General features: G+C 39.5%; 1 protein-coding gene across 20 annotated transcripts in view; it reads right to left on the bottom strand.

Moving 5' to 3' along the window:
* CTNNA3 (catenin alpha 3) overlaps window positions 1-16,314 on the bottom strand; it is a 488,378-nt gene that overhangs the window by 435,071 nt on the left and 36,993 nt on the right. For all 20 annotated transcript variants that reach the window (XR_010833028.1, XR_010833027.1, XR_010833026.1 and 17 more), the window contains exon 5: window positions 9,972-10,091. Coding sequence is in view for 15 of the 20 variants with exons in the window: in XM_013173300.3 (XP_013028754.1) it covers window positions 9,972-10,091 (120 nt within the window). In the remaining 5 variants the exon portion in view is untranslated. The remainder of the gene's footprint in view (window positions 1-9,971; window positions 10,092-16,314) is intronic.

Below are 16,314 nucleotides of genomic sequence, written 5' to 3'. Positions count from 1 at the left end.
CTATTTTATTTTCACAGACATCTAGTTTTCGGATTGTTTTTCTCATTCAACAGTGAGAACATTCATTTTAGCACAACCACATTCATACAAGAAATAAGATGGAACCTTGATATATTTCATTTTCTTACAGCCTTCACTACCAGTGATTTACTGAGTGGAGAGAGTAATGTGTAATAGGTGGTTCTCACAGTGGCAGCATTAAAACTCATGCTGCTTGGTATCTTTTCTTCTTTTGTCTATTTTCCTCCCTCACCTGGATGGGTATGTTATGGGCAGCTCAACAGCACAAAACAGATTTGCTTTGACATATTACTGGCAAGGCTAAGCAGCTTTCCCAGCAACAGACTGGTAAAGAAGGAAAAAAAGAGAAGGAAAAAAAGTACAGTCAGCAACCTCTCTGTGCCTGAGCTCAAAGTTGTATTCGTTGAAACTGTGCTGGCAAATAGTACCTGGACTTTACTTTTAAGAGGTGAAAATCAGAGGAAAAAAATGGTAACATACTTATATGTTACCTACAGAAACTGTATTTATAATACAGAAGTCTTATAGGGAATAATTACTGGTCTTTGTTAAGTCAGCCTTGAGATCCATTTTTATTGTAAGTACATCTAGTGCATACCAGTAACAGGGAATCACTTGGAAGCTATGAATTGATCTGCCAGATTTTAAAGATTTTTAAGTTGTCTTTTATAACTGATGAAGTTCATTGCTTCAGTGCTTTGCTGCTTTGGATCTCCTGTGCTCTAGCGGTTTTCAATTAAGTTTGTTCATCTATTTATCTTCATCCCCTTTGACTGTTAAGAACCAAAAAAACAGCATTTTGGATTTTATTCCCACTAATGTTATGTGGAGTAAAAGACATTAAAAAGAAAGTTTGAAAACAAGAAATACTACTGGGTGTTTTTTGTAAGAACTTTGTGAGAGCTAACTAGAATTCAACACAAAATTGTCAACAAAGTATCTAGCCCATGAGATCACTGTTGCTTTATATGGCTGAATTTTGTGTTCTGTAGCCTACAACACTTAGTTTTCTCCTGCTAACAGATAGATTCTTCTGCATTTCTATCTCTAGAATTGTGTCACACAAAATACCCTCAAGTCCCATTGCAGGCAGGGAGGCCAGGGGCAGCTAGTCACATTCTGCCTAGTAAGTGACTCAAAAAACATTGAAACATTATAGATCTCATCTGATAGCTCACCCTTCTCCCTCATACCCAGCTACATAAAATACTACAGGGTGCACAGCACATCTTCAACACCACTGAAGTTCCCCACATATAATGGATCCACTTGGATCTGCGCATTAGCGAAACAACAGGATTCAGGATAAAGTGCTGACCCATTTTGCTGAGCTGCATGAGAACAGGGATGAAAGGCAAAAGGCCAGGACAACTGCACGGCGCAGTGTTCCACATGATCGTGGAGGATTCAGTAAAAGCAGGGGCTGGTAGACAGCAACAATCCAGCCCCACAGGGAACATGGAAGGAACTCTGCTTTTATACCTCATGTAACCTGAAGTGCAGGCAAGGCAGATGTCAATACTTCAACCCTTTGCTCTACCAATCTCAGCAGCTGCTTATGGGGACCTATTCCTAAGCCAAGCTCTGAAAACCCGTTCAACTAAAAGCTGAGATACCAGGGGTTATAAATGCACATTTAGGGATAGCACCATATAAGATAAACTCAAATGAAAGTAAAATGTACCAGTACTGGTGCATTACCTGGGGGTCAGAGTACGCTGTCCGTGAGCAAGCCACATTCCACAGTACATCCTGCTGCTCTTCATGCCCATCTCTGAACTCCACAACTAAGCTTAGCACCTTGTTTGCAGTTCTCTGTGACCCAGTTACGTTCATTTTTGCCTTTTTTTTTTATATTCTCCTTCTTTACTTATACACCAAACACGAATATTACAATGTAATGAAAATTGGAAATGGAATACATTGGGGGAGGGGAAGAAAAGTATGCCTCAAGAAAAAAATAAGCATCTGCTTTTTAATTGGGAAAGAGAAGAAATCCAAAAAAAAAAATAAAGTCAAGACAGCAGTTGCTCTTTTTGCTAAAAAAAAAAAAAAAAAAAAAAAAACCTATGAAAAAACAATCTTCAAATCCTGGGCAAGCCTTGGAAAACCCAGGCAACTGGCAGGCCCATAGCCTGTTGACATTCACAGTCCAGAGTATTATGACAACATTTATAAAAAGTGGCATTATTTTAAGTACTGGACGCTCTTGGCATTGTGCAATGCATACAGTAGGTCAGGATCTTTACCCTAAAGATCTTATATAGACATATGGTAAAACAAGATCTAGTTTCCAAAGAGAAGGCAGAAAGCTTCTGACTGCAGGGACCTCATCTACTGGCAGAGCTCCAGGTTTAAAGTTGTCTGGCATAAATACAGTAGGACTAGGTCTGTGGAGTAGGGCTGACCACTTATTTACTGGCAGCGATTCCTGGCGAGTTCATGATGCATTTCCAACATTCCATCTGAAAAATACTACAGCACACCCATTTCAGGAGAGAGGGGGCAGGCAGGACAGGAGGAGACTACAATCTCATTAATGCTTACAGCACCATTGCTTTCTGAAAACAAGAACTGCAGATACAATGGAGAAAGCAAACAAAAGGAGAAAAATATTATTTGAATGACAGAGACAGGTGTTGTGATAAATGTACTATGCCTGTCAAAACAGACTCATCTTCCTTGTAAATGTGTTTTGTATGTAGTTTCTCTGGTAATCACATTTATTTCAATTATAGCTAACGTCTTTAATTTTTTGTTGTTGTAAGAACTTTCTCTTATCCTTTTTTTCTTTTAAAATAAGACTTACCAGAACTGGAATGTTTCTGTTTCTACAAACAGACTAGACAGCCATAACCAGAGGAACTTCCATTATCAAATAACTGACCTCGTTATTTTCAGCCTACCTTAATTTTTAGGATTGCCTTGGGATATGTTAGCTGTATCTTGACATAAACAATAAAAACATTCTTTCCAAAATGTGCTGACTATGAAAAACGGTGTATACATGTGTATATATTGTATATGTATATATTGTGTCAATGGAATTTTTTACAAATATGATACAAAATTGTAAGATATATACTGTAAAATCTACATTGACAAAGTATTTTTTATAAGGCAAAATCAGATACATAAAAGATGAACACGCTCGCCAAGATGCATTCTTTAAAATACTCCTCTGCTACCTCTTTCCATTTTAAGATATGTTAATGATAGGTTCCTGAGATGTATTTGAACCACAGGAAACCTAATTTATGCTTCATCTGATTGACGACTTTTGAACATAGAAGGGTTTGTCCTTCCTTGCCTGGTTCTGAGACAAATTATATAGCATTCCACTCGCAAGTAGAAGGTCTATTGTTCCAATAAGAACATCCAACAGAATGTATTTTGCTATCTAGGTAGAATGCCACAGTTTAGCAAAATAGAGAAAAACAGTAGAAGCTACTAACACGGTATAATTCTACTGATTTATAGAAGTGGAGGAGGGCATCCAAGCAAACAGAAGGAGGGGGAAGTAAACAAACATTCACAATCTTCCTATACACAGCAAAAGCAGGTCCTAAGACCACAAATGCTGGAGGACAGAAAATGCTTGGGTGTTCCCCACTGATCACTAGGTTTTAATATCACAGGTTCTTTGCTGACATCTACAGTTATCTTTAGACTTGCCTAATGCCCATGCAAATGGCTCTTATCGACAAAGAAAATCCATACAAAACTCAGTGTGTCTGTCTTCAGCCACACTGAGTTGCCTCAAAATAACACCTATAAGAATGAAGACAATTCCTTTCTCCCCTCTCATCCATTATCGTCCCCATATTACCACTTGTGGTGGTTTTACTCGGGTGGGCGGCCAAGCTCCACCACAACCACTCTGTCACTCCCCCTCCTCAAAGAGGAACGGGGAGAAAATACGATGGAAAGGGCTCAAGGGTTGAGATAAGGATGAGGAGATCATGCAGTAATTATTGTGACGGGCAAAACAGACTCAGCATAGGGAGATAGTAAGATTTATTGCCTATTACTAACAAGCTAGAGAAGCGAGAAACAAAGGAAAGAAACCAAAAGCACCTTCCCCCCCAGCCACCCTCTTCCACCTCCTCCCCCACCCAAGCGGCGCAGGGGAACAGGGGAATAGGGGCTATGGTCAGTCTATGGCACTTCTCTGCCACTCCTTCTCGGTCACTATCATCCCCTGTGCTGTGGGGTCCCTCCCATGGGATGCAGTCCTTGGTGAACTGATCCGGTGTGGGCTGCCCACAGGCAGCAGCTCTTCAAGAACTGCTCCAGATACGGGTCCGTACCACGGGGTCCATCCCTCAGGAGCAAACTGCTCCAACCTGGATCCCCCACGGGCAGCAGCTCCTGCCAGCTCACCTGCTCCTGTGTGGTCTCCTCTCCATGGGCTACAGGTCTGGCCTGGAATCTGCTCCGGCAGGGGTCTTCCACAGGCCGCAGTCTCCGTTGGTGCAGGTCCACCTGCTCCACCGTGGTCTCCTCCGTGGGCTGCAGGGTGGAACCCTGCTCCACCGTGGTACTCCATGGGCTGCAGGGGGACAACTTGCTTCACCATGGTCCTCACCACAGGCTGCAGGGGACTTCTGCTCCGGCGCCTGGAGCACATCTCCCCCTCCTTCACTGACCTTGGCGCCTGCAAGGCTGTTCCTCACTCCTCTCACTCTCCCAGCTGCTGTGTGGCACAGCGGTGTTTTTTTTCCTGTCTTAAATATGCTCTCACAGAGGCGCAAAACAACATCACTTATTGTCTCAGCTCTGGTCAGCAGTGGGGCCCTTACCAAACATGGGGCAGCTTCTAGATCCTTCTCACAGAAGCCACCCCTATGGCCCCCGTTACCAAAACCTTGCCACATAAACCCACTACACCACTGCTTCTTTTCACCCTCTAACATCCTCCATCCTAACAGGAGCTTTGCAAGACAGGGAAGAACATGCATTCAAACATCTCCAACAAGTAATCCCATTGATTTTCATGCATCTTCACAAACACTTAAAAAAAAAAAAATCTGTTAAAGATCAAATCACATTCCTTGGCCAGGATAATTAGAAAGGAAAACAATCGTGAATAGCAATTGTGATCAAGTTTGACACTGTATTTTTTGTCCTCTCTTCATTTATACTTTCCTGTTTACTCTTCCGTATCTCTTGGATTCACTGATGATACCATTCCATTCCCTTATATCTGGCAGCAGTCCACAAGAATTCACAAGTACTACACTTCTCTGTCTATGACCAGAGATTTTTTGATTTAATATCGCTTTCGGTGTCCTTCTACTGTAAAATGCTTGCATGTTTCCTTAAATTTGTCTACTTACATGGAAACAGGAAAAGACCAACAGAATAAACACAGCAACTAAGACTCGTCTATTAAGTCTATTTGTTACCTGGTTGCTAAGTCCACTCTTAATCATTCCTCAACACACAAAATTCGTATTTTATTCTTTTTCTCCAATAGGTTATCATCTATGCCGAAAGTGCAAGATATAATTCATGAAGTTCATACTAATTCGCAAAGCAGAAAGTTGAGTGGTGTTCATGGCCGCACATTTGTTAAATTTGCAATAGTCCATGCAAAGCTCACTGCAAATAAATTCTTCCTTAGCAACAGAAAGTATAATTAATGGAAATTACCACAAAGGATTTTAGGAGGAACGTTATTTCTGAAAAGGAAGTCTAAACAAATAAGAAAAACAAGATTGCTTATGTCTTCTTCTCATTACTTTTCTACCAGAGGTGGTAGAACACAGGAAAGAATTTTTGTTAACTTGAAGTGTTAAAACATGGAAATTGTTATAGAACCCTCTAAATTGTATTATTCTTTAGACTTTTCTAAAAGGTAGAATACGTTGTCTCTCCTGAACAGGAAACTATTCAGGAATGAAACAATTACAGCTACAGACACTTTGAAAAAACAACACAATCTCAATACATTCTGCATAGAACTTACCTGCGCAAATCTACCCATGCCATCAAAATAAGACATTTTTTAGTAGTTTTTCCACCATCTCAAAGTGAATTAGACAGCAACAGTAATACTGTTGTCTTCCTAATGTAACTCTCAAAAGTCTCCACAGACCACCTGGGTTGCAGAGATCTATTGTTACTGATTGTAACAGAGACATTGGACAAAATGAAGTATTAATGGGAAGCAAACAGGACAGTATAAAACAGGCCTGCTGCAGTGTTTGCAAAGTGTCATTTACAGCTCTACTACAGTACCCCAAAGGAAAAAAAAAGTGCTGGGATCTATGCCTTAAAGTCCCCTCTTACCCAAAGTGCTTTACCATTTTCTCCAATTTCCCATGTAATTATTCATATGACAGACATGTTAATGCATGGATTGATACAAAACAATGCTCATTGTAAAGTTTACTTAACTCTTACTGGAAACATTCCGTATGTCACAGGACAAGAGAAAAATTCTGCTACTCATTGTGTTATGCAGTTATTCTTTCAGTCAAACTTCAGACAATAGTCAATATCAAGAAACTGAGAAGTCTATTGTAATTCAAAAGAATTACTAAACTGGACATGAAAAAAAAAATCTGAGACACAGATCTCCTGGAAGACTTCAAAATGGGAGACTTGCTATAAACTGTTATTCTCTAATGAAATGGATCTCTTCGGCAGATACAACCCAACCTTAGAAGTGTGTGGAAAGACTAAGTTGCCAGCAAGTGTCTTGTCAGTGAAGTCTACAAGAAGTTAGATGGACAAAGGGATGTCCTTCTGGATGGGGCTGAGAGAGAAAGAATGTCAATTTAAGCAAGTGAGTAACAAAATAATGAGATCACAAAAAAGCAGTTTAGCATGCTGAAGTATCTCCTCATTTGTGCTGAAGTATCCCTTCATTTATGTAGGGTCACACAAATGCCAGAATGGGGAGAATAAAAGGCATGTAAACCAAAAGCCCATGCCAGGGCTAAGAGTGGGTCTGCAGTAACCAGCAAACAGCTTGGTGCATTTCTTCACCTGCATCATTTATCAACATTTGCAAGAGGTCTGCCTATGTTCAGCTGTTGAGTATAAATGTTTTATTTGCGTTTTATCTTCACTTGACCCGAGTTAAGCATGTTTCCAAGTGACTTGGCTGATAAGGCATCTGTTGGAAACATATGGCAAGCCTGTAGAGATGGAGATGTGTCTTCCACTGACAGTAAAACAGAAAGCTGACATGCAGCAGCATAGTAGAGCAGACTTGAATATGGTGGGAGTTCACCACAGCAACAGCATCTAGATCCAGCATACACATGTAACAATACTTCATGTGTTTGAGTCACAAAAGAATCAGAGAGCATCCTGCAGGCTTTCTGAGCACACCACTAGGTGTCATGCACACAGCTCAGCCATGAAACATGAATGACTCCAAGAAGCCTCAATTTTCCTCCTCTGTAATTACCAAAGAAGTTAGCCACCCTGACCACTACCATTCTAACTCATACATCCACTCAGACTAAATTAGAATCTGAAAACTCAGAGTATTTACCAACACATGCTAACAAACTTGAGGCTTTTGTATGAAGAAAGCCAGAACAGAACTGTTGACAATTTTGAAAACAGGTTTACGTCAGCAATCTGTTGGCTACCTGAAAATTCAAGAGCTTCTACTCCATTCTGAGATTTGCCAGCTAAATATTATTTAACATAAGCCATCATTCCAAACAAATTTGTATCTTTTATACTTCTACCACTCATAGAAGTTTGGTCCATACTTAAAAATCAGAGGCAAAATGGGTCATTTTAAACATCCTCTTAAAAAAAAGTTGTCATTTCCCACCTGATCCGAAAGCTTCCAACACTGCAGAATTACATTGCTTTTGAATGAAATAGTTGTCTGCTTCCATCTTTCTTTTTTGGATAAACTGAAACAAATAGATATTTTTTTGACAAATGGATTCATACTGGTATTGTATACAACTACTGTTCATCTCCAAATAGATTACAGTGACTCAACAGTTTGCCAGTAGGGCTATGAATAACCCTTAATCTAACAAGAGAGCACATAGGTTATCATTTAAAGGTACACTCCATGAACACAGTAATGAAAGTCACAAACTCAGAACAGCTTCAGTCCCAATCTAGATCTGTGCTTTTTCCATACATAATCAAAGCAAATCTTAACCTTTTCAAAAGAGATCGCTTTCTTTCCAAAGCAGGAGGCAATTTAAAGTGTCTTCTACAGCTAACAGAAGCAGCTTTTCAAATTCCTATCTGCTCAATCTCCAGAAAGTTCTACTGAGATGAAAATCTCAGTATCAAAACCAGTTACTATTCAAAAAAGTTGCCAAACCATAGAGCTACTGATCAGGTATGCAATTCAGACTGAGATACAGAGAACATCTCTAGACTTTTTCTGATTTCAGCCTTGGCCTAGTTTGTTTTCTTAATAGCATTGTACTTCATTTTGTAAAGATGCACGGCCTAGTAAAAAGCTTATCTTCTGTGACTGAAAGCAGGAGATAATTTTATAGCTAATACACCTCTAGTACGTACAAGTGCAAAAGCTTCTGCCAACACAGAAACAGAGCAGAAAGACGTCAGAAATAGCATAAGGAGATGTATGAAAACCTGATATTAAACAAGAACGTTGAGATTCTCTAAATGGCTTCAAAGTACTACAGATAGGAAAGAAAAATAGTGAAGATCTGAAATCAGGAGAAAAGACGCCCTGCTGAAGGTGAAGTATGTTACTGAAACATGTTCAGAGTCTGCTAGAGAACCAGATATATATAACCTAAAATGATGAATTTTGCAACATAAGAATGAGAATTCAGACTAGAGAAAGCTAATCCCAATAAAAGTGTGGTGATAGCCTGAGAAGCAATTACAGAATTTACACTTCCCTGGCTCAGAAACACACTCCAAACCCTTGCAGATGTGACATTTATTATGCTTGACATAATTATGAGATCAAATAACAAACCCACATTACAGGATAAAACTAGCATTAGTTGCCAGTTGAAACACTCTTTTGCATGCCAGCAGCCCCATGTCCAAGGGCACAAAGATATATGCTATATTTCTCCCAGAATAACAGCTCCCACCATTCCAAAACTCACCCAAGCAAAGTGCTCCTTGATCTCCCCAATTCAAGAACCAAATATTCGTATGTTCAGATACAATCTGTCCCTGAGCCCTTTCCTCATTTTTTAAACTATCAAATCAATTACCTGATATAAACAACTGGAATTGATCTGCCTCCAAGCAAGTGAAGTGTTAGACAACACTGACACCAAGTGACAGAATTCAGAAAAATATCAAATAAAACAACCCACACAGAAATGTTAGTGCACTTCATCAATATGAATATGAATATGAAGACACAAAGCCTATTTTTCCCCCCAAGAAAGCAAAAATTAAGACATAATATGAGAGCTGACAACTTCACAGATATCACACAACTTACAGAAAGTATGTCCAAGATTAAATACATGTTAACAACTTGATTTAACCTTGATCTCACCAGCACGAGTGAAAGACTATACACTGTTTTGTGCAATCTAGACTTGTAAATTCATTTCTAAAAAAATAATTGATGGTTTGGATGTACAGTTAGTATTTGATTTCATTGACTTTTGTGGATTTAAGTTCATTTCCCAAGTCAAAAAAAAATCCAAACAGTACTTTTATGCCATTTAATAAAAACATTTTATGTTAATGCAAAGTTTAATAGTCAGCTGAGCCTCACCTACCTGCCATACCTACCTTGCCCTATGACAAAGAAATCTTCAGAAATCAAGTACCACGCATTCCAACACCTTATGCATTAAAGGGAATTGCCACCCTTCCTACTGACTTTCACAATCACATTACATAAGTATTAAACCCTACTGATAGAACATTAACCCTACCAAATGCTTCTTCTCACACCTACCATGCTTCTGCCCAGTACTTTATGTCTCCCATCCCAGTTTCCATGTTCTTACCTGTTGACGTTTGAATGCCAAGTAATCAAGATTTTCCAGATCCTTCCGAAACTTCTGGTAGGTTTTCTGTAGATCAGACTTACTGGACACATTTCTTAGCATTTCAAAGGTTCTTTGAAACTGTGATAGTAAAGAAAAAAATATCACTCACACAGTTGTTGGTTTGTTTTTTGTTGGTGGTTTTTTTTTTGTGTCTAAGGATTTTATTTTAAATACTGTCATCTTCAAGTACACCATCTTATAGACACAAGCACACTTCTACAACTTTGAAATCAATTCCATTATCCAAAGTATAGCACACATATCCCATTTAAGTAAATTAAATCCTCTAATTAACTTCACAGATAAGACTTACATAAGACAAAACTCTAGCCATCTGCCTGATCTCTAAAGATCAGTTCTTTATCAATCTATAGGATGCTTCCCCTCTCGCCCCCCAACTAACAAAAAGCATATGCAGCTTCGTAAAGGCCATGAACTCCTCATTTGAACAAGCATAACAGTAGATCCTGTTTTTCGGGGTACTATCAAGTTAACTTACTTATCATACTCTGCAAGGCTGAAGACTTTTAAATGTAGCACTTCTTTCACACACACTATTACTAAAAACAGTACTGGTACTTATCAAAGAGATGAACAATACCAACCCAGCTGTAGGGAACTGCAACAGAAAGGATAAGATTTGTGCGAAAGGAGAACGGGAGATATCAGCACAGAGGCAGTCTGAAGGAACACAGCAAGGGAAGGGCTCTCAGAATGGCCCATAAATTAGTAGGTCACCAGGATCCCACTGCATCTACCACCTAGGAGCAACTGCACTGCCATCCAGAACTGGAGACAAAGACTAGAAAGAACTCTCAGACAGGATGGGGATGCTGATGTCTGTTAGGTCTAAAAAGGTACAGAAGGACAACCCAGATATGCACATGGGCACCAATCTAAGAACAACCCAGGAGATTTGAGAAGGACCTGACAACTGGTGCCTCTCAGCCTCTGATCTTCACAACAGATCCTGGTCCTAACATCTGGACAGAAGCATCATGTGGTCTGACTGCTGGATGGACTTTCTGGACACAACACACATTCTGGTGCTTGGCAACAGAGATGGTCACAGCAAGCGTAAAACTTGTTTGTTTCTAGTTTTAATTTTAATCAAATCGAAAACCCATCCTTTAGGGTCTGATCAGGATGTTTCCTACATCATTGATATAAAGTTACAGACGTATTTTGTACACAATTTCCTGAGCTTATAAAGTAGTAGCAAGATATATATACTCTTCCCTATTCATGTGTGTCTAACAAAAAAAAATATATATTTAAAAACTCAATTTTATAAGTCTTCTTTTTCTAGGAGATATACTTCGGATTACTTTTTAAAAAAAGCTTTCCCAAATACCACATGTTTATAATATAGTTCTTGAGTCCTCAGTGAAACCAGTATTTAACAGCTGCTATACAAGGAAAAAAAAAAACACTATGAAGACTTCGCTCGAATAACATACACACAGATAACCAAATTTTAAAAGAAGGTAGAGAGAAAATATGAATTGGTGTGTTGATTAAAAAACCCTAAACAGCAAACATCCTCAATCACATTTCTCCCGTTAAGGTAAAGAAAACATGAGCAGGTTGAAATGTCTCAGTCCCTACCTGATCCTAGCCTTGATAAATTTAAGTGATTTGTCAAGCACTCCAGGGGTTAATACGTCATGCTCCAGAAAAACAAAGGTGTATTATACCTCTTCTACTGGTTATGAAACGATGCACAGGGAAGGAAGTTGCCCTCCCATGACTCTGTTGGTATTCCAGGTCCAAGACCTAGAACAGCAGACTGAAGTCATTCACACCCGCAGTTACAGAAATGGAATTCTATCTTTTTGACAAGGTCAGACATCTGATTTTGCTACAGCTTCCTTGCTGCTTCAGGAAATCAATTCTCTGGCTATTGCTGTTTCACCATCTGTAAATATTCTTCTTTCCCAGACAAGCATGTAACAGCTGTAAAGCCACAAGTAGTTTAGAAATACTCTGTCATCTCAGCGATTAGCACCAGCAGTCTAGAAACACATTTTTACACTGATAACCAGGAAAAACTACATGGTTTCTACATCTGTCCAACATACTACCTTAGCTTACTACAGTTACAAAGACTGTATGTGAATTACCTACTGTAAGTTGGGTTGTGGCACTACTGTCCAGGAAATGAGGCAGATGACCCAAAGAAATGAACTGTTTTCCAGTCATTTCTGGCTAACTAAGCACTGCAATAATGACAACAGCACACTTCTGTGTACCTTGGCTAACACTACAGTCATTGAATTGGAAAAACAAACCACAGGAGCAGAAAAAAAGAATCTCCACTCATCTTCAATCCCTCTTCAAAAGCTGACAGCAGCTTTGGCAGCTAGTGCTGACCTGGATGTAGACTTCTCCACAACATCACTTGTTCTGTGGGCATTTAAGGAAACCTCAGCTGTGGACACTGCTCAACAGCCACTAAGTAGGCCCACTTTGGGGATGAACAGCTGCAGATTTCAGCTGGCAATCTGCAACTGACAGACACAGCCTGGAATCCCCAGGCAAGTCACCACTTCTGGTTTTCCACATGCTGTGGGCCTATATTTCAGTCTTACTGCTCTCAAAACTAAGAAGCAAGATAAAGCAGTATTTATTTCCATTTGTAATTTACCTTACTACACCTCATTCAGCACCACTCAAGGTTAACTTGAGACTTTCCAGTTGCAGTTGAAGTGTTTACTACCAAAAAATAAAAGAATGCTTTCTCATCCAAAGTATACTGCACTGAATTCTCTAACAGCACAGCTGAGAAAACATAAATGCTAAGATAAACTGTAAAACTCTTAATTCTTTTCTGTTCAACTTCATTATCTTGCACATTTTCCCCCTCAGATTTTCCCTCTGCTCCAGAGATGCTCTGAAACCCTTGAATTTGCAAAGCTTGCTTTCACCAATTCACACTCCAGCGGGGTGTCCTGTAAGGTGGAAGCAATTTAATTACATCATCTGCAAGCAAGACTGGAGTAAAGTTAAATAAATTAAATAAAATAAATAAATAAATAAATAAAAACTGCTCCTTGATGAGTCTAGTAAACTGCTTATAATGTATCTGTCCCAGTCCACCATATTCGCTCAGCTCAAACCCATGACACAGTTCTCCAGAAACTACCTCAAAGCTCCTGAACCCTGTTATGGGGTTGAGCAATACTGGGTCACAAATGATTCCCAAACTCGCTAGCTACTACAAAGCAGTCTTTTTTCTCATCAACACATTAGACACAAGTAGTAGAGCAGTACAATCATCATCCTCTTAAGGTTGTACTCAATTCCATAGTTCCAATTCTTCCTTTGGCAGGAACTTTGCTAGCAAGCTCACACGATTCCTCATGTCCTGAAGCAACCTGAATATTAATAATGTGTTTGGCTGTCTGGAAAGAGATCCAAGAACCAGCAAGCAAGGATGAATAAATAGAAACCAAGCATGTAATTTCAGGGATAATATACTTGAATAACAGAAAAAAAGATGTGTGATGGCCAGCCTCAAGAAACTAACCAATTAGAGTAAGTCTGTCTTAACATGTGAGGAAAAGTTTAACTCAAAAGTAAATTCAAAAAACATGCCAACAACTTTAAGACAACATCCCTATTCCCTTTTCACTGACATCAAAAGGAAACTAAAAAAAACTGCCTTGGACTTACAAAAGTTACCAGAATATCCTTTAAACCTTAACCATATCTGGATTTTCCTCTATCAGTCTGAACTACTATTTGTAGGTGAAGGGCAAGAAAACCCCCACCAAGACTTTTGTCTAGAGGTGAAAAGTAGTATTAGAATTTTCTTCCTCTTTCTCACTGATAACCGAATGTAAATAACCATAAGGGGAGAGTCCAAAGAAGCTCTTTTTTTCTTGTTGCTTTTTCAAAGTACTTTGACCATAGTTTCTGGAAGCTGAGAAGCAGCATTCCTTTACTACTATTTTGCTTTCTGTGGCACTACTGGTTAATTGTCTTAATATCAGCACAAACACATCATATATTACTTTAAATCTTTTCAAAATACACGAAATGATCTTACAAGAATGATCTACGGATTAAGTTGATGAATATTATGACATTCCTTTCAAAATAAAAAAGTCAGCAATTGTAAAATTAGTGCCAAGTACCCTGGAACTAAAAAAAAATACCACAAAGTAGATATCACACCAGACATTATGACCTGAGTAGTACTGCCAGGTGCTGAATGAAGGTTGAATACTTATCTGACCAGAAACTAACACATAATGGAAGCCCTAAATTACGTGAGGCAACTTCTACAGTTCCATTTTAGGGATCCTGAAGCACAAAAATCCCACCCACAACTCAGAAAATCATGAGAATCCAGAATGAGGATGGACTGGAATTGTTACTAATATGGCCTCCTAAGTACGATGACCCTGATAAGTACGTTGAGAACTCCACAGTGTCCTTGCAGAAGATGATCATGGTTCCAACTAATTAACAAGGGCTACTGTAAACATCAGGACCAAATTTCCTTCAGTTTGACAGGTTATTTAATGTAATGTCAAAAAGAGATGTGAGCTCTGACTAAAGGTTTTCCTGCTGTCAAGCTATATATGAGGGCTACCTGAGAATCCACTGGTGATTTTGTTAGCACCTGTTGTAGGCTTTTTATCTGCAGCAGAAGTTTTTTCTTCACTATCCACCCTCCTATTTTCATGAGCCCTGGAATCTCTGATCTTCTGCTTTATGTGATGAAAATCAGGCAATGGGTTCAAAGAGAAGAGGCTGAGGCATTCACAAAGTATCTGCATAATGCTTCAGCAGGAAATTATACTAAAATTTTGATACTTAAAGTCCACTATATTTAGTCTTTATTCAAATTAATTTCTTCAATTCAATAAACTTTACACTCTTTGAATGTTGTAGCTTAGCTCTGCACTTTTCTGTAAAAGGTTAATTTGTTTACTATTGCTACCTCGTTTAGCTGTTGCAAGCGAACAGATTTATAACAGGAGTATTTATGGAATGAGTAATGGTATTAAAAGTACTTGATACCTGATTTTTAAATCTAATTTAATTAACACATTTTGATAGTGTTTCTTTGCAACAGCACTTAGCATCCTTGCATCCTTTCTGGTATCCCAAGGAAAGTTCCTGCACTAGACAAGTTTGATCTTGTTTGGCTCAGTCTGAGGTTTTGGTTCAAGTCACTAAGTTGGATCTGAAGCATCCTGGTTCAGGACTTGACATAAGCCAGATCCTTGAAAAGCAGACAGATACCTTAAGTGGACAAAACTCACTCAAAGTTTAACAAAGTTTAATCCCTTCATACACCTGGGAATCTCAATATGCACCATGAAAATTAACAGCCTGTCAACTAAACAAGAGGCCAGGCCACAAAAACATGAGATCATAAATATGCAGTGCAAAGCACTTCATTTGCTTACAACTGGACTTGTGGAAGGAAACATTAAGTATGAAGTACAAAATCTTATTTCTGGTAATAACCAAGTAATGCCCACAAACAGAAAGAGGTGTGGGAGGCAGCAGATAATGCTTCAATTTGCCAGTGATGCTATTTGACAAACCACATACCTGCAGTGTCACCTGCATGGGCGTCCAGCTAAGCCATGAGGCTGACATGGCCTGCTGTGCTTCCTTTACTTCACAGAATCATCTTGGTTGGAAGAGACCTCCAAGATCACCCAGTCCAACCTCTGACCTAACACTAACAAGTCCTCCACTAAACCATATCACTAAGCTCTACATCTAAACGTCTTTTAAAGACCTCCAGGGATGGTGACTCCACCACTTCCCTGGGCAGCCCATTCCAATGCCTAACAACCCTTTCAGTAAAGAAGTTCTTCTTAATATCCAGACTAAACCTCCCCTGGCACAACTTCAGCCCATTCCCCCTCATCCTGTCACCAGGCACGTGGGAGAACAGACCAACCCCCACCTCTCTACAGCCTCCTTTAAGGTACCTATAGAGAGCAATAAGGTCTCCCCTGAGCCTCCTCTTCTCCAGGCTAAACAACCCCAGCTCCCTCAGCCGCTCCTCGTAAGACTTGTTCTCCAGGCCCCTCACCAGCTTCATTGCCCTTCTCTGGACTCTCTCGAGCACCTCCATGTCCTTCTTGTAGCGAGGGGCCCAAAACTGAACACAGTACTCGAGGTGCGGCCTCACCAGAGCCAAGTACAGGGGGACTATCACTTCCCATTATTCTCATTATGGGCCTCGCTCACATTTAGGGCCAGTGCTGCAAAAGCCAGTTCATTATTCAATATAAAGAGGAGGAATGGCTCACAGAAGTTAAACAGAATT

The sequence above is a fragment of the Anser cygnoides genome, chromosome 7, assembly GCF_040182565.1.
Source record: "Anser cygnoides isolate HZ-2024a breed goose chromosome 7, Taihu_goose_T2T_genome, whole genome shotgun sequence".
Classification (NCBI taxonomy): Eukaryota; Metazoa; Chordata; class Aves; order Anseriformes; family Anatidae; genus Anser; species Anser cygnoides.
The sequence above is the reverse complement of the archived record's forward strand: the minus strand, read 5'-3'. Positions and strand labels throughout refer to the sequence as shown.